Here is an 18,658-nt window from a genome sequence, read left to right as displayed (position 1 = left end):
GGCAGGCGGTCGGGCTTGATCTAGGCCTAATTGGTAGTGCTACCACGTCCGGACGGTGGGCACCTTGTGTGCCGGAGGGCGGATCCCCTCCCCTAACTAGCGCTGGCCTTGATGACTGTTAGCTATGGTGTTGGCCTGCCCTGTCCAATCCGTCGGCGTTGCCGCGTGGTGGCTAGGTCATGGGCTCGAGCTCGTGGGATGCCGGGGCAGCGGCCCCGGAAGGCGGACTGCACGGTTGGCTCTACGGCGGGCAACGTTGCGGTGGTGGTGGTCCCACTCTTCGGTCATGCGGATGGCGTGGAGCGGGCGATGGGTGTTCCTGGGGTTGGCGGCGCTTCGGCTTTGGTAGCTCCCAGATCTTGTTTCGGAAACCTACCTCGGTGGCTACGAGCGGCTAAGTTCTCCGGGCGTGGTGTGAGGATGCTTCCGGGCGAAAGCTCAGCGCCTCGGCGCCAGCGACGACGATGCCTGCGGGTGTCGCAACCCTCTTGGGGGCGTCGTTGTGGGCATCCTCCCTGCGGGATGGCTCCGGGTGAAAACCTAGACCTTGCGGTCTCAACGGCAGCGGCGTAATGCGTCGTTACCCTCTTGGGGGCGCCGTTGTGGAGCTCCGTTGCAACTCGGGCCGTTTTCCATGTCGCCGCAAGTTTTGGTTTTCGTGTTCTTTTTTGTTTATTCTTGATCTGCTTTGTAAGAGGTTCTCCTCACCACCTTGTATCGGTTCGGCCGTTGTGGCTTTATTTATAAAGCGGGGCGAAAGCCTATTTCGAGGAGGAGAAGTCAGATCCACCTTACGGTGAAAGCTAGTTTGCTTCCAGGCCACTACAAGATTATTTGCTAATTAGCACACTCTAATATGCATGCAAGAGGATTGATAAATGGGCAATTATGCATTGATGTATATCAACAACGTCCTTGGTATTTTTATTGTCTAATAAGAATATGAAAACATTTGTTGTCTATAATTATCATATGATACGAGTTCTTGAGGTCTTTAGTTCGTATGGTCTTATGCTCCAGATTCTGCATTAAACAAGTTGTGTGTACATTTTTTGGAAAGGACCTCTAAGAAACCATAAATTACAACCAAGCCCAGAAATATAACAGAAAGCACCAAAAAGTGATCGCACAAACGCGATCGAGTCCATGAGCATCACCGTCGGAAAACCGCCTCCAGGTTAGGGGTCTTCGTTGACGCCGGGGACGTCACTTGGGTCAGCAGCGGCGCTTGTTGCCGTACCAAGACCCTCTTTTCATCTTTCTCACGCACATCTAGATTCCATGGAGAAGGACAAGATACCATCTCTTGGTTTGCCTCTCCGTTGCCTCTCCCAGTCCATGGAGAATAGAAAGGAGACACTGACGAGTTGTTAAGTACTGAGGACACCCAATGTCAAGGTGAGAAGGAGGTCCATGGCGGCGAGTTGGGACCATGCAATGTGTATGGCTATGCCCTAGAAGCTCATCCATTACTGTGTAGCGGGTGTAGGATGTGGCATCCCTTTTCATACGCTTTGAAGGCCAAGTTAAAAAATTCCTCCAAGGATATGCATCAAATAATGATAAATACACCGACGATGACGAGTATGAAGACGTGGATCATGGAAGCAATTCCGGGATGTACTTGAAGATTTTTTGAAACAACATAACGAGCTTGCAAAACAACATGACATGAAGAAATAGGAGTTACTTGTGTGGTGATGAATAAATTTAATTTTCTTTTGTCATGTACCGCTTTCAACAAGACGGTTCATCCGAATGAATAAATTTATCTTTTTTCACTTCCTCCAATCTAATGATTCATGATTAAGGATTTTTTTTAAAAAAAAGGTATGTGTGCTACTCGTCTTAGGCTTCCTCAAAGGCTTCGTTTTGCTAGGCTTGTTCCAAGGGCACCATGCATGCTAGTATGATGGTAGTAATGGAAAAATTCCAACGGGGGTGAACAAATGCAGCCGAATTGGTGTATCAAGCCCAAATCTGAAAGAAAAAAAAGATCTAAGGCAATACAGTGGCAATCTTCTCCCCTTTTGTGAGACAAAAAATTACACCGCTTGTCCAAGGAAAGGATACTTTGCAATACATAATTCTCACTTATTTAGGACAAAAACTCAATTCATGTTGTATTCATACACACATGTATTGCATTAAAATTTGCATAGCATTAATCTGATTACATAATTCAAGAGAAAAACGCTAAAAGCTGGACTGGAAAAATTAAAGTTGCATAATACTATTTCAAAATAAAACCAATAGACACAAGTAAACCAACATGCATCCGACAAACTTTTTCAATAACATCGCGAACAATGCTTGCGGCACATTCTAATGCCACTCTGAGAGCGCTAAGCCTCTCAAGCACATCCTTCCGCATGTGTGGAGCTTTGTAGCGGTTTCCTCCAAACTGCTTGAGCACTTCGCATATGCAGGCTTGCAAACTGAGTAAGATTTTGTTGATGGCTTGCTGCATTTGGATGGGTACTCATCAAATTTTGCTGCACCTTCAACACGATGTCTGCAATAGAACCTGCATAAATAGTCAAAATCACCGCAACTCAAAATTAACCTTTTTTAAACTAAGCTAAGGTTTACAAATACTTGGAGATAACTTGTGGAAAAGTGTTTGCAGTGCCGGAAAAATCCTAAATCTAGAATATTTAGATCGGGGGGTTTGGCATGTGAGACGGATGTCCTGCCCTTTAGCTTGAGAAGCAGCAAAAAATTCAGGGGCATCCACATGGATATGTGTCTTTGCATTATCCCGTTGGATAAATATTGGCATGCCACGCCCGGTTGTAGTCCTTCTCCCCCGGTTGTAGGCCTTCTCGCCCTGATGGTAGAAGCAAAAGGTTTATCATGTTATTGTTTTACATATTGAGTGACTATTGGGAGTAATGTTGTGACCTACACAATGAAATTATGTACCATGTCAATAAAAACCCATGCCCAACTACTTGTCATACAAATATTACAAAAAAAATGAAACCTTTACCACATCTCATTTCTTCTCTTTCTCTTTGCCGCTTCTTCCTATGTAAACGGTCAAATTCCTAGTTTTCCATCGAAAATTATCGTGTCATTAGCACCATAGCGTGGCCGAGCGACTGCGGCCAAGAACATCACCTATACCACGACATAATCATGTCATTGTTAACACAACATTTATAATCATGCGAATAATGAAAAAAAATTATTGCTCACCTTCTCAATGGAGTTTTTGCTTTGTGTGCTACGGTACGGATCTTCTTCACCAAGCATCAAATAGTAATTCTGGCTACCGCGGGAACAGTAGAACCATTTCTCGTCAATGTGTATGACATTGCTCATCTCTTTAAAAGTTGGATCCTCCGGGATTGTAAGCTCAAATTTTTACGGGAGATAGGCCGAGAAACATTGTACATCTCTTTAAGGGGTTTGTTGCTCAAAATTTTGATGCTTACAATACCGAAGGTCAAACTTTTAAAAAGATTTACAATATCATACGTATTGACGAGAAATTGTTCTACCCCTATCGTGGAAGCCAAAATTACGATTTGGCACCTCGTGAAGATGATTCGTACTAGAGCACACAAAGAGAAAAACTTCATTGAGAAGGTGGGCAATAATTATTTTTACTTCAATGTTTACATTACTATAAATGTATTATAAAAAATGGCATGATTACGTTGTGGTACAGGCGATACTATTTTCCACGGTTGCTCCAACACGCCATGATGCTAACGGCATGATAGTTTTTGATGAAAAACTAGTAATTTGGTTGCTAACATACTAAGAAGAAGCAAACAGAAAGAGGTGTTGAAACCATGGTAACGATTTTATTTTATTTTTATTCGTAATATTTGCATGATGAGTAATTGGGTATGATTTTTATTGACATGGTGCTTAATTTCATTGTGTATGTCATCATAGTACTCTCGGCGGTTACTCAAGATGTAAGCTGGCAGCACATGATAAGCTTTTTTTCTTCCTGCCATAATGGTGAGACATTCCTGTGGATAATGCAAGGACAAATATCTGAATTTGTTGCTGCGGCTCAAGCTTAAGGGTGGGACATCCGTCTCACATGCCAACACTCCTCGAATCTAATGTTCTGGATTTAGGTTTTTTGCGGCATTGCAATCACTTTTCCACAAGTTATCTCCGTGTATTTGCAAAACTATAAGCTTATCTTAAATAAGGTTAACTTTGAGTTGCGCTGATTTTGATTATTAGTGTTGTTTCTATTGTAGACAACATGTTGAAGGTGCAAAATACATTTAATGAGTACCCACCCGAGCGCAGCAGCAAAATCTTTCTCGGTTTGCAAGACTGAATATGTGAAATGTTCAAGCAGCTGGGAGGAAACCGCTACAAAGTTCCACACATGCTGAAAGCTTGGCGCTCTTCAAATGGGCTTATATTGTGCTGCAAGCATTGTTCGCGGTGCCACTGAAAGCTTGCCGGACGCCTAATTGTTTTCTCTTGTCTTAAACGCAATTGAATTAGTTTTATGCAGCTTCAAAAAATTTGAATTCAAATTTTAGCAAGTTGTGTTGAATTATGTGATTGGATCAGCGTTATTGAAAGATCGAGATGTCGCCTAGAGGGGGGGTGAATAGGCGATTACAAACTCTTGCGGATTTGTCTTGTATGAATGCGGAATTAAACTATCGTTTAGTTTACAAGCACAAACCCTAAATATGCTAAGCTCAACTAAGTGTAACAATAGCAACTAGAGCTAAGCAAGATAGGCACAAGATATATGTAGCACAAGTGATAGCAAGATATATGTACTTCAAGCACGATGGCTATCACAAGGAAAGAGAGCTCGGGTATAGAAATAACCGAGGCACGCGGAGACGAGGATGTATTCCCGTGTTCCCTTGCTTTGCAACAAGGTACGTCACGTTTGGAGGAGTGGAGGTCCCACGAAGGATTCCCCGCGCCACGAAGGCTCACCCTATTCTCCGAACCACACCCACGAAGGATAATGGCCCTTTCCTTATGGTTAGCTTTTCCTCCGCTCCGGAGATGGCAAGCTCCACAACCACTTCACAAGCTCCACGAAGGAGAAGCCCGGGCCTCTTCACAATCTTCTTGAAGAGATCACCGGAGCACCAATCACCAAGCCAACTAGGAGGTCACCCTCCAAGAGTAACAAGCTCACGGTCTCTCACTCGAACAAATCGTGGTGGAGAGCTCCACACTATGCAATGATGCAAAGCAAGAACACCGGAGGTGTTCAAGTCCTTCACACTCAAATCCCACCAAAGCAACGAATGCTAGGATGAGATTGGAGAGGAAGAACAAAGGGGAAGTCAACCAAAGACTCCAAGATCTAGATCCCAAGAGATTCCCTCACTTAGAGAAGAATTGGTTTGGTGGAAGAGTAGATCTAGATCCCCTCTCTCAAATCCTCAAATATGAGCAAGAATGGTTGGAGGAATCAAGGGGAGAGCAAGTTCTTCAAATAGTAGCAATGGAGGAGAGAGAATGGGAAGAACTACTCAGCCCAAGGTGGAAGAAGGGCTATTTATAGCCCAAGAGCAAATATAACCGTTGGGGAAAAGTTGGGCTGAGTCAGCCGTCGAGGAGGCCGGTCAACCGGGCCTGGGACCGGCCCGTCCGGTTCAGGACCCGGTCAGACCGGGCCACAGACCGGGCCATCCGGTCCACAGACCGGTCGACCGGGCTAGTGACCGGACCAAGCTGAAAAGCTTACTGGATAGTGCCCGGATGGCACCGGTCCAGGGACCGGTTTGAACCGGGCCATCCGGTCAGACGGCCGGTCACGCCGGGCTAGTAACCGGACCAAGATTAAAAGCTTACTGGATAGTGCCCGGATGGCACCGGTCCGAGGGCCGGTTTGAACCGGGCCATCCGGTCGGACGGCCGGTCACGCCGGGCTAGAAACCGGGCCAGCAGGAAATCATGTTATACAAAAACTGTGATAACTTTTGTGTCCGGACCCCGATTGACATGAAACCAATTTTGTTGGAAAGATAACGACGAATAGAACCCCAACAAAAACTGGAAATATGGAGACTCCTCACAGAATATTTTAGATGATTTTAGAGAGGGAGTCTCCCACCGTTAAGAAACGGTGAAGACGTCCAAACTCGAAAACGCAATAGAAGATGCATGCGGATTCCGTTTTCGATGAACTTGGGCTTGTTGTAAAGCTAGCAACAAGCTCAAGAACCTCTCACAGAGAAACACCAAGAAGCAATAGGGATATGCAAAGTATGCAAAGGATTGAGCTCCCTAAGACGATGTGATCAAGTTACCCAACCGAAAGCCCCTCTTGATAGTGCGGCTATCTATCCTATAATCCGGTCTCCCAACATCCACCTTGAGACCGGTAAAAGGAAAACCTAGCAAGGTCATACCTTTGCCTTGCGCATCCCGCTTGATCTTGATGATAACTCTTCAAGCTTCACTCAAGCCGGAATGCCTCACTTGATCAATGTTGCTTTGTGAAGACTCACAAATGCTCCCCCATACACTATGATGGGAAAGCTCCATTGATGCACATCTTCACATGTCCATTATCACCAAATGGATGGCAAGCTTCAAGCATGTGATCCACTCAAGATGCTCATCTTGAACTTGCCCAACTCAACCTTGTATCTTCTCATACTCACATAAGATAGAGCATGGCTAATATTGAGTTCCACATAAGAACTCCATCTTCATTTCTTCTTCTTGATCATATCATGTATATATCTTCATACCGATGATCTTGATGCCAATACACAAGGTATATCTTTATCTTCATGGCATCCATACTTGAATCCAACACATGGAGAGCAAGTAGTACCTATGGAATATTCCTTCATATAAACTCAATGAAAACATTAGTCCATAGGGGTTGTCATTAATTACCGAAACCACACATAGGGCAATGTACCCTTACAGTTATGCAACTCTAATGTTTATTCTTGTCTTCAAACTTTTCTAGACCATCATGTTCTTGCAATCACTCAACCGCAACAATACGTGTATGTATACATCATGAATTGATTTTTGTTCTAACTTTCAAGTGAAGTTTATGTGTTTGAAAATATGCTTTTCTTGGGCAAGTGTAATCTAATTTTCTTAAAAAAGGGAGAAGATTGGTCATGTATTACCTTAGATATGGTCTTCACAAATTGTAGACATTTTGGGCTTGATGCTCCAATTCGGCTCCATTATTTCACTTACGTTGGAAAACTTTTTTCCATTACTCGTGAGTGAACTGAAGAGAATCATGAAACAGAAACCATCATACTGTAGCAAGCATAGTGTACTTGGAACAAGCCTAGCAAGGATATGTTTACTTATATTCTGTAAGTAGTAGGCACGACATAAGAAGAAGAAAATCTGTAATCATGATCATCTTATTGAAAGGATCTGTTTACTACAGCAAGCATGGTGTACTTGGAACAATCCTAGCAAGGATCTGTTTACTTATATTCTGTAAGTAGTACGTAGGCACGACATAAGAAAAAAAATCCGTAATCATGAATCATCTTATTGAAAGGACTATAGGAAAAGATAAATTTATCCATTCGGATGGATCATCTGGTTGAAATGAGTATATGAAAAAAGGAAATTAAAATTATTCATCACCACACAAATTACTCTTATTTCTTTTTGTCATATTGTTTTGCAAGTTCATTATGTAGTTTTGTGAATTCATGGATTTTCCAGTACGTCCCAGAGTCGCTTCCATGATCAACGTCTTCATACTCGTCCTCGCTGATGCATTTATCTTTATCTGATACATATCCTTGGAGGTTTCTTGTCCTTGGATCCTAGAGGTGAAAGAGCAGACCCTCGGTAATCTTGGCTCTGCCCGAGGCAGTTGGTTAGGAGTATATCGTGTCACACAATTCGCCTCCCAACTCTTGAAGCAAAATATGAGTGAAGATTGTGATCCGCCCTATTTTCCACCACTTCCTCTCCCATGTTGGTTCACTAAGGTATAGCCATGGCTGACCTGGCAACTTGAAATTAAGGTTTACTTCGATATTTAGCATGTGAATACGGGGAACAAAAGGGAACGGGTATTGGGGTCATTAAGTGTGACATAGCTTCAGCAAGTCTGATTCGTCGTTGGCTAGCTCAAGGCACATGTGTTTTCCACATGTTGCAGACTACTGTGTGTTTTGTTAGAAACACATGAGTGATATGTTGCGATGACTTCATGTCTAGATGTCTGTTGCAAATGTTTGCCTAGGGTGATGCAAGCATTGACCTCCATGTTGCATAGATGTGGTGATTTTTGAAGGGTATTTGTTGGGACCAATGGGAATTTGTTGCATAATATTGCTGTGTTTTTTGCATAACTTTTTCACACCCGTAAAGAAATATTGCAGAGATGTTGCAAATGAGGTAGGTTGCAACGTTGATTGTTTCGCTCAAATCGGGCAGCAGCGCACCCTGCCCTGCCCTCCGATGTTTAAGATATCTATTTATGGACAGACGTAGTAGTAGAATTCTTCCATCCCCGGAAATGCGAAGCCAAAACAAACAAAAAAATAACCAAGGTCAGAAGATGAATTCCAACAACATTCAGAAAGTGAGTGACAGATACTCTGTTCTGAGCATTACACGAAGACGAGGCGCATGAAGCTGGGCGTTGCTCTGGTGCATTACATGAAGTCAGCATACAGTTCGATCGGGAACCAGAACCCGGCAAAGCTCAAACACACTGACGGATTCTACGACGTTTGTTAACGCAGCACAGCGGAACAGAAGAGAAAATATACACGCAGGCACACTAGAACATAACCCTAATAGCGACAGTAATAAGAAGGGGAAAAAAAGAAAAAGGGAAAAGGCAAAGGCAAACGAAACAAAGACGACGACCCTCTGCTTCAACGGTGACTGTAAACCCAGGCAGGCCGGCCACGAGCTGGCTCACGGGAAAGGCTCAGCTCGACGACGGCCAGTCCCGGCGTATGTCGAATGTGTAGTCGATCTGCAGGTAGCACTTCCGGTCGTCGTCGAGGAACTGCCAAAACCAAGAAGCACGTTGAGGATTGCCTATGAACCCTGAATTAGCAGCATAAGCTGCACATTTCGACAGGCTTGTGTGATCATCAGTCGGTTAATTTACCTTTGTCCTGGCAGAGTATGATCCCCTGGCAAACATCCCCGACGGCGTGGTCTCCTCCGGCGTGACGTAGGTGTACTCCTCCGGCTGGGGGCTGAACGTGCCGAGCATCTCCTTGGTGCTGTCCACTGCGCCAGCAGACCAAATAATTAGTCATCTGCAGAATCGGTCGTTTTACTCAGTTCGTTTAGCTGATCTCACCTTTGATGCCGGTCTTCCAGACGCGGTTGGTGTAGCGGAGGCCGGAGACGATGTTGTTGCTGACTGAGAAGGTGAACTTGAGCTTGTACATGGAGCCCTCCTTGAGTGTGAACCACACGCCCTTGGCGTTGGGCTCCACCGGCAGCGGCAGGACGATGTCCGGCCGCCCCGGGGACTGGATGGACAGGCTCATGATCTTCACGTCCGGCTCCAGCGTCTCTGCAGCAAATCAATTCAGTGTCGCGGATTCAAATCTTCTGAATATTCTTGCGTCCAGCTGGACAAAAATTTGAATTCTAAGCAGTTTCTGATGTGAATTGCAGGCGCTGGCAAATTCTTGTTGAAACCAGGAACCTGCGTAATGGTTCGTTCTGCTAAGCAGAGAAACTTATCTATCACCACGACAATCAGAACGCATTATTCCCCGGACAGATCGCTTTCAGTGTTTGAAGAATGCACTCCTTATCACTTGTACCTTCGATCTAAAATCGTCTCGTCACGTTATTAGAAAAGAAACTGAACTATCACCATGAACAATCAGAAAGCAATATTCCCCGGACATATCACTTTCAGGGCAAGAAGAAGGCAGTGTTCGTCAGTACCCTGGATCTGAAATTCTGAATTCGCATCATCATTGGCGAAGACGAGATAACGATGCACGGCCATGTACGGGGACCGACCAAACCAGTGCAATCAACAAAATAGAGGGCTCCAATCCTTTTCTTGCGAAAATGATTAGCACGAAAAGACAAAGGCCGGACCGCCGGCCGTCCGGGTCCGGCCGGCCAACCCCACCACCTTTTACAATTTCTCTGCTTCTGTTTACTACTACGGCACGGCCGGCCGGCCGGCCGGTGCCCAGATAGATACACTTTCAGATTGATCACAGAAAGCTACGGACGGTTCACGGGATCGTACGTGTTGACAACACGGCGGTGCTCACATGCGAAACTGATGCCGGTTGTCCGTTGTCATACACTCATACTACTGTTGCGAGCCATTAAGCGCAAGGATGATCGGAATTAAACGGCAGCAACGATCGAAACTGAAGCTGTGTTTTTGGTTGCAGAGGCTTACCTCCGACGGAGTTCAAATCCACGCTGCCGAGGAGCTGCTCCTTCCACCTCCTCAGGCTCTCGTCATCCTGCAAATCAAGCACGCGCATAACGCATTCGTCGATCGATCAACAGAAACGGCAGTACACTGATTGCAAGAGTAGCATGAAGAAAGGAGAATTCAGGAGCGATATGGCGCGAAGGGAGGGAGTACCTTGTCCTTCTCGAGCTGGTCCTTGATGCTGAGGATGGGGCCGAGGTCGATGTGCTCGGGGACCTTCTCGCCGTCCTCGTCCTCCTCCTCCTCCTCGGCCTTGCGGCAATGCGGCGCCGCCTCGGCGCACTTCTTCCCGTTCGTCGCGGCGGCGGCACAGTCGCCGTTGCCGTGCTCCAGCACCACCGCGCGGTCCTTCACCTCCTCCGGCGCGGCCGGCGCGATGTCGACGGTCTTGGAGCAAGAGATGGCCACTTCCACCGCCGACGACATCCTCACCGCCCCTCGTGCGCTGCAGCTCCCACCACAATGAGCTCGTTCAACGGGGCGGCCGGCCAAGAACGTGGAGACAAAAAGAGGAGAGCGTGGCGAAAAAGCGGCGAGGATGAGGGGGTGGCACGGCACGGGTACCGAGAGAGCTGGGTGCACCAAAAGGAGAGATAGAGAGCTCGCAAAGCACAAGGCGCTGCTAGAGAAACGTCGAAGCGGGCTATGACAGGGGGAAAGGAACGCGGCGCAAGGCTCCAAAAAGAGAGAGAGAGAGATACAAAGAGACTGGGGAGGGAGGAATGGTTGGATCCAGCAGCTAGCAATGGCAGCAGCGCGCCAGAGAGGATAAGGAGGTTTTAAATTCTCTGCAGGAGGAGGCGACCAGGGAGGTGGAGGAAGAAGAAGAAGAGGGAGGGAGGGGAGTGGAGACGACGTGAGGGTCACGACTCGCGCTGCAATTGCAAGCCCTCTCCTCTCCTCTCGTCGTCCCGCGCACTGGTACAACTGTAGCGTTAGTTGAGGGGAGTTTTAATGTTTTCCCTTGCGTGCACAACCCTGCTCGTAGAGTGCAGATTAATTAGTTAGCATTTTCCCGTCTCACAAATCATTGCTGCCAAAGCTGAAAGCAACTAAACAATGGTTCCAAGTGGCGCTTACTATCTTCGGATTTTGGATCTATCCGGCAATTGCTTCATTTTTTTAGCAGAAGCAATTGCTTCATTTGTAAAGACGGAAGTTGCAACTTGCACTTTGTAATTTGTATGCTAGAAGCTTGACAGACTTGTGAGAATCAAACTGCGGCTGGATGGTTAGAAACATAGCGGTACCCTCATTTCACTAGAATTCAAATCTCAGGTTGTAAAGACGGAGTATTCTTTCAGCGAAAGGCGACATTCCCGTCGATATCGAGGCGTACGTGCGTGTTTTATAGAAGTAAGTGTATGTACGTATTATTGAACATCTGCGTCTTTCTATATTTTCACAAAAAAAATAGCCTGACATACTTCATGTGTTGGATTTCGACCCAGACCGGGCAGAGTAGTTCTGTCAAGAAACTGGCGGTAGAATTTCGAATCACTGGAGAGTCTGACGAGCTGCTGGAGTTTTTACTGACGGGGCAGGTGAAGATCTGAGAGGCAACTCAGATGTGTCACCATCCTATCCCAGTGTACTCCATCCTGCAGGTTTTTGTCCCAGGTGCTGTCGACTTGCCCGGTAAATTTAGGTCCGTCCATCGCGCCCCAATCATGCGTGGATCTGCAGCAGGACGACGATGATGCCGTTCCACGCGGAGCAAGTGATGCTCAATCAATCAATTTGGGTCCCCGGCACCGCCCCACAGCCACAGGTTCAGACCAATTCATCTCGTCTTAACGACCGAGCAGTGCGCAATTGCTCCCGTTCTGCAGCGGCAAGTGGCCACAGGCCACCTCTGAAACCATTACAATCTGAGTGTTGTCTGACCGACCAGGCAAATTGTCGTAGCAAATACGCCCGCCCATTCATGGCACAGCTAGCAATCGAGCTTTTCCCTGCCTGCAGATTCATGACATGCCAATGATGTGCAAGATCACAGGGCTATAACAAAAAGGTGCAGCTGAAAGTTGCATTATAATGTGGTGAGTAGTTTAACTAAGTACCCCTGCCCAGAAACTAAGTAGTATATCTACAATGAAGAATCTGGGCTTCTGTTCCGGAGTAAAACGTGGTGATGGCGAATTGGCGACTGTGCAAAAAACTGTTGGATCTTCTCCTGCAGACTTCAGTTGCTAAGCTTCATCCGAAGCACCGGTGGGCGGAGTATGGAGTATGTGCAGAAGATCTATTGCTCTACAGTACGAATGGCAGCATCTACAAGGAAGATTTGTCGGCGATAGCGGATTGGACTTTGCTGATGAAGTCGTCGACGGGCATGGTGCCCATCTCCCCGCTATGCCTGGACCTGATGGTGAGTGTCCTGGCTTCGACTTCCTTAGGACCGACAACCGCCATAAGCGGCACCTTCTGTGTCTCGGCGTTCCTGATTAACTTTGGCAGGCGCTCACCATGGCATACCTCAGCACGGATGCCTCTTGATTTCAGCTCTGAAGCCACCTCCTGGCAGTATTGCAGCTGAAAATATGAAAGGACGGTGTCATGGCTTCGTAATTGACGTTAAGAAGGCAAACATCTGGTGTGTGTGTGTCCTGTAAGTATCTACTTCTTGAAAAAAGTTTCACAAGAATTCTTAGAACAAAAGGACAAGAAACGATATTTCAGTGGAACAGCAATTTTGACAAAATGTAATGTAATGTACACTCGTAAAAGAAACAGCGACTAGAATCAGGAAAGAGATTTGGTGCACATGGGCACCAGTGATCCCTTTTTAAGAAGGCAACTGAAAATCATATTTCTAAGTTTCAGAAAAATCTGAAAATAAATTATGATGTACCCAGTATTGTATTCCACAAACATGTAAACTTTCAACTGGAAATAATTTGTATTTTGGGCTACACAAAAATAACAAATGTGTGGATCTGAGTATAGTGATTCAAATCTCCATAAAAAAATCTGACTTCGTCATTTTTGTGTAGCTCAGAAAACAAAACATTTGTAATTGGCATTTTGTATGTTAGTGGGATTCATCATCAGCTCCTTTTTAGAAATATGTTCCATAATTTTTCTGAACATATAAATATAATTTTTGAATTTTTTTAATACGATGAGAGCAGTGGTGCCCAGGATCCAAAAGGACTTTTCGCTAGAATCAAGTAAAAATAATAATGTTGTATTTCCTTCGGTTATTTAGATATAATATAGTAGTACCTCTGTCTATAAAAGGATGTCGAAAGTTTGTCTAAATTGAGATTTATCTAGACACTCTTTAGTGTAATACATCCGAACTAGACAAATTTCTGGCATCCTTTTATGGACCGAGGGAATACCTTTCTTTGCTCTATGCTTTGCACAAATCTAGTAAGTAGCAAACAATTTCCCATAATTTAACAACACGTGAAAGTATTGCAAAGTAAATGGAGCGAACCTCATTGTTTGTCACAGGTAGAATACGGGCTTGGGTTGGAGCAAGCCAAAGTGGAAAGTCACCAGCGTAATTTTCAATTAGGATACCAAAAAAGCGCTCCAAAGACCCAAGGACAGCTCTATGAATCATGATAGGTCGCTTCTTCTCACTATTTGAGTCGACATAAGTGATGTCAAACCGTTCAGGCAAATTGAAATCAACCTAAAATAGAGGAAAATCAATGGTGTTATATGGCATTTTCCTCAATGAAACCACAGATATACTTTTTATTCGTAGAAAGATATATGACTAACCTGCACAGTAGAACATTGCCATTTTCTTCCAAGAGCATCCTCAATCTTAAGATCGATTTTTGGACCATAAAAAGCACCTCCCCCTTCATCAACCGTGTACCCCCAACCTTTGTCATCTAGCGCATCTTTCAGAGCAATTGTTGCCTTTTCCCATATGTCATCACTGCCAACAGATTTTTCTGGCCTGGTTGAAAGGTTTACCTCGTAACGCCGGAAGCCAAACTGCCCCAGTATTTCTTCAGTTAAATCAAGAACCCCTCTAATTTCATCTTTTATCTGGTCCTCGAGACAAAATATGTGGGCATCATCCTGCATAATTAACATATTTATAAGCAACACCAAGAACAGTTGATAAGGTATATGCATGTTCTAAAAACTTGTTGCATCCACGAAGTGCAGCCTTGTTAGTAAATGTCGGAGTAGTAAGCTAATTTAACAAAATAACATATCTAGACTAAGATACAGAATTGGGCCGGGACTCAAAACTTCAACATTTTGTTTATAGGACACAAGAAAGGTGTCCCCTTGGAGTGCAAGTTAATGGCCAATGGCTTTGCTTAAGAATTCGTAATAGGTAGGATACAATTATCAAAAACAGACCAGAGAAAAAGAAAACCTTTAAAAATAACGTTCAATATTTATCTGGTAACTGCGGGCAACAGGAGAACGTCATCATGCAATCAGGCGGAAAGTTATAAGAGAATCAGAATCAACGAAATACCTGTGTAAACCCTCTTACACGGAACAGCCCATGCAGAGCACCAGAGAGCTCATATCTGTAGACAGTTCCAAGCTCTGCCACTCTGATGGGTAGATCCCTATATGAGTGTAGCTTTCTCTTGTATACCAAGATGTGGTAAGGGCAATTCATGGGCCGAAGTTGATATGGCTCATCTTCTACATCCATTTGGTTGTACATGTTCTCTTTGTAGAAATCTATATGTCCACTAATCTTCCAGAGATCAGCCTTCGCAACATGTGGCGTGTACAGTAGATCATAACCACGTTGCAGGTGGATTTGTTTCCACGAATCTTCTAAGACGTGCCTGATAATAGCACCTTTCGGGTGCCAGAATACTAAACCCCCACCAGCATCTTCCTGTTAAATGTTCAGAGGCTACAGTCACTATTAATTGAAAAGGCTCATGGGCACACAACATACATGGTATATACAATTATACAGTAGGCAGGTATGGATACCAATGCTAGAGTAACAGAGTTTACCCGATGCCAGATAGTTTGTTAGAATTGACACGGTGACAAGTTACAGAAAATACAGATGAAACATCGACAAATATTGCTAGTTGCAGGCATGCAGTTTGTTCGGTGCTAGGTCAATATTCGTATCCCATGGCACAACACTCCATTCTAGTATTTGGACTCAGAATGTTCTTATTCTACAAACTGGTATTGTTGGATAATAGGTGGATGGAAAAGCCAAGGCTATGATTGGTCTGGTAAGGAAATTTAGAAGTAAGATCCATACCTCTATAGAGAATAGATCAAGGTCCTGACCTAGTCGCCGATGATCTCTGCGCTTGGCCTCCTCCTTGAAGTGGATGTAAGCCTTCAGTTGATCTTCACTCTCCCACGCAGTCCCATATATTCTTTGTAGCATCTGATTTTTCTCATCGCCTTTCCAGTAAGCACCAGCGACAGACTCAAGCTCAACAGCCTTCCTTTGTATTTTGCCAGTAGTCTCAACATGAGGGCCAGCACACAGATCCCACCACTCTTCTCCTGCATGACCCAACAAATTTGGCGGTCAGTACATAAATCCACCAACCAGTATTCAGCAACAAATAACAGGCAGCAACAGTTACCAATGTGATAAATTGTGATGGGTTCTTCCTTGATTCTCTCCAAAATCTCCAGCTTATATGGCTCATTAAGCGCTTCGATCCTCTTTTGAGCCTCTTCCCTGCTCACCTCCTCCCTCACCAGTGGGAGGTTCTTCCGGATGATCCGGTCCTACCAACATACCATGGTAAACAAGTCAAATGATCCCTCCCTCAAAATTTTATCCAACCCACTCGTGATCAAATGCAGTCAATGGATGCTCACCATCTCCTTCTTGATCTTCTTGAGGTCCTTATCTGTCAGGGGCTCCATGTCGAAGTCGTAGTAGAAGCCATTTTCTATCCAGGGTCCTATGGTCACTTTGGAGTTGGGAAACAGCTTCTGGACGGCCATGGCCATGACATGGGCACACTGCAACAGTGAGCACGCAAGAGAAATTAACCAATACTGCCATTATTAACAATTTGGGACACTAATAATACCGATCAGTCGAACACGAAATTAGCCAACAGCAGTCAGCACCACGCATCCAACGCTAACAAATTGATTGATTGAGACAACAACAGGCATTGCGGCATAATAAGCACTATGGAAGAGGGGGAATGGAGGGTGGGGGGATTACGGTGTGGCGGATGCGGAGTAGGTTCTCGGAGGACTCGTTGGTGGGGAGCACGACCCGCGCCTCCTCCTCGACAGCTTCACTTTGTGCTACCTCTCCCGTTGCCACGGCCGCTTCCGGTGACGCGGTGGAGGAGGAGCGGACGACGGTGTGCGAGGGCCTAGAGGAGAAGAGGGATTCGAGTGGACGGAACCTGTGCGAGAAGGCGGCGGCCGGAAAGCGGCGCGGCGAGGAGCGTATAGGGAGGAGAGAACGGAGCAAGGGAGCGGAGAGAGTCGCCATTGGGGCGGCGCCGAGGTCCGGGGGCAGCGTGTGGCGGGCGTTCTGGCCCTTGGCCCGTTGGTCGTTGGATATCCTCTCATCGTCTAGATGGAACCGCCGTTCCTCAAATTACACTTCACACCCCTCAAATCGTTCCTTTCTGTTCAGACTAGTAATCCAGATTTTGTTACTCGTTTTTTCGGTTAAAGTTTATCTTAAAATACATGTATACCTTATTCAATAAAATAGAGACCTTAGTATATAAATGCGCCAAATTTTTGTCAGATTTTCTTTGACAATTTGAAATCTTTTCTCCGATACCGACTTACCGAGAGCATATGCTTCCTAGTTCAAAAATGGTTTTCCGTAGTATAGTACTACCTCTGTTATTGACTATAAGGTCTCCAGATATTCCTAGATCGTGAATTTAACGAACATAACATGAATTATACTATACAAAAATTATGTGACCATAAGTAGAACATCTAAGGTTTTCAGAAATTCAATTCGGCACATGGGAGCATATGCTCCTGCCACCCGAAAAACTATTTTAAAATGTCGAAAAAATTCGTACAAAAATTTTCTCGCTTGCGTATCGACATTTTACGTGCGCACATCAAGTTTCATGAAAAATCGACATTTTTTGTGACTTGTATGAAAAAGAGAAACAAAACGTCTCGTACACAACCTTTTTTCTACATCAAAATTTGTCTTTTTTACAGATGACAATCAAAATGTCGGTTTTCTGTGGAACCACTTTGTGAACTTGTAGAATTTCGAAATGTACCAACTAAATTTTGTGTTTGAAATTTTCAACATTTTAAAAGTGTATTTAAAATGAAGTTTAACAACCGGGAGCATATGCTCCCGGGTGCCAAAACACCATTCCCGGTTTTCTCATGATATATGTTTTGTAACATGTATATGTTATTACATTAGTAAAATTTACGACATAGGTATACCAGGAGGCCTTGTAATCCCTAACGGAGAGAGTACAGTGTATTGTATTTCACGACGTATTTTAGAGTTGAAGAGATATAAAAAGATATGTAGGAGATATAAGGCAAATTATGAAAAATGGGTCTAATAATATGTGGCAACTAATAAAGGCCAAGTAAGATGTAGCAACATATAAGTGCTCTTTTGATTCATGGCAAAAACAAAGAAATATCAAAGAAGTAGAATTTAGATGTCATACCTAATTAAATTCTATGTAAAGAATTTTTTATAAGGTATGATCTAATATTTTTTCTATAAAATTGACACTACCAAGATTTCTATGGGATTAGTTCCTAGGGATATATTTCTATAAATCAGGCAGCTTTTATAGGAAAAAAGATAATAGGATCCAAATTCAATATAAATTCCATGAATCAAAGAAGCCCTACAGAAAAACGCAATCTATGAGACCTCTTTTGAGTTTTGATGTCTGGTGTAAACACTATTTACGGCTAGAACTTGTCCAAATCGGTTACCAGCAAACTATGGGATGAAGATGTAGAAGTTCACACTGCAAACATAAGCAGACATTTCATCTACACAAGGCCTTGTTGAGGATGATTTCCTTCGTGATGCCATCCCATTTATACGAGAAGTGCCGACACCAAAGTTCATAATCAAAGGGGTTCAAGGGCGTGTCTCAACCGGTTGCCAAAGGAAAGCTAACATACCTAGACATTCCATCTAGGAGATAATGCCCCTGACAATTCACATGAATTTTTGCAGGCAAGCTAACAAGCGAACACTGTAACAGGTGGTGCGGAAGTTTATTTTGAATACGAAAAAGAGCAAGGAAAAACTAAAAGAAAATAAGCAGCCAAGAGTGCAGATTAATGATTATAAGA

The 18,658-nt window shown here is 44.4% G+C and overlaps 2 protein-coding genes across 2 annotated transcripts; both read right to left on the bottom strand.

The window, feature by feature from the left end:
• Positions 1–8,542: 8,542 nt before the first annotated feature.
• LOC124693005 (rho GDP-dissociation inhibitor 1-like) lies at positions 8,543–10,822 on the bottom strand. The gene is made up of 5 exons (XM_047226445.1): positions 10,550–10,822; positions 10,358–10,424; positions 9,281–9,499; positions 9,083–9,207; positions 8,543–8,977 (listed from the first exon to the last, which is right to left on the bottom strand). The coding sequence occupies exons 1-5, from the start codon at positions 10,820–10,822 to the stop codon at positions 8,897–8,899; spliced, it is 765 nt and encodes a 254-aa protein (XP_047082401.1). The 3' UTR covers positions 8,543–8,896.
• Positions 10,823–12,549: 1,727 nt separating this feature from the next.
• LOC124693004 (threonine--tRNA ligase, chloroplastic/mitochondrial 2) lies at positions 12,550–16,877 on the bottom strand. Its single transcript, XM_047226444.1, has 8 exons — positions 16,557–16,877; positions 16,199–16,345; positions 15,958–16,105; positions 15,621–15,874; positions 14,856–15,233; positions 14,135–14,443; positions 13,842–14,042; positions 12,550–12,931 (listed from the first exon to the last, which is right to left on the bottom strand). Exons 1-8 carry the CDS (start codon positions 16,833–16,835, stop codon positions 12,671–12,673), a joined length of 1,977 nt encoding a protein of 658 aa, XP_047082400.1. The 5' UTR covers positions 16,836–16,877; the 3' UTR covers positions 12,550–12,670.
• Between the last annotated feature and the right edge of the window lie 1,781 nt (positions 16,878–18,658).

Source organism: Lolium rigidum, chromosome 2, assembly GCF_022539505.1.
Source record: "Lolium rigidum isolate FL_2022 chromosome 2, APGP_CSIRO_Lrig_0.1, whole genome shotgun sequence".
In the NCBI taxonomy this organism is placed as follows: Eukaryota; Viridiplantae; Streptophyta; class Magnoliopsida; order Poales; family Poaceae; genus Lolium; species Lolium rigidum.
The sequence above is the reverse complement of the archived record's forward strand: the minus strand, read 5'-3'. Positions and strand labels throughout refer to the sequence as shown.

Excerpts from the sequence above, each read along its gene's own strand:
- LOC124693004 (XM_047226444.1), bottom strand. The coding sequence starts at position 16,835 with ATGGCGACTCTCTCCGCTCCCTTGCTCCGTTCTCTCCTCCCTATACGC. Across the intron at positions 15,234-15,620 it reads TTGATCTATTCTCTATAGAG|GAAGATGCTGGTGGGGGTTT; the intron begins GTATGGATCTTA and ends AACATTTAACAG. Across the intron at positions 14,444-14,855 it reads GTGTAAGAGGGTTTACACAG|GATGATGCCCACATATTTTG; the intron begins GTATTTCGTTGA and ends TTAATTATGCAG.
- LOC124693005 (XM_047226445.1), bottom strand. The coding sequence starts at position 10,822 with ATGTCGTCGGCGGTGGAAGTGGCCATCTCTTGCTCCAAGACCGTCGAC. Across the intron at positions 10,425-10,549 it reads ACCAGCTCGAGAAGGACAAG|GATGACGAGAGCCTGAGGAG; the intron begins GTACTCCCTCCC and ends CTTGATTTGCAG. Across the intron at positions 8,978-9,082 it reads CATACTCTGCCAGGACAAAG|TTCCTCGACGACGACCGGAA; the intron begins GTAAATTAACCG and ends TGGTTTTGGCAG.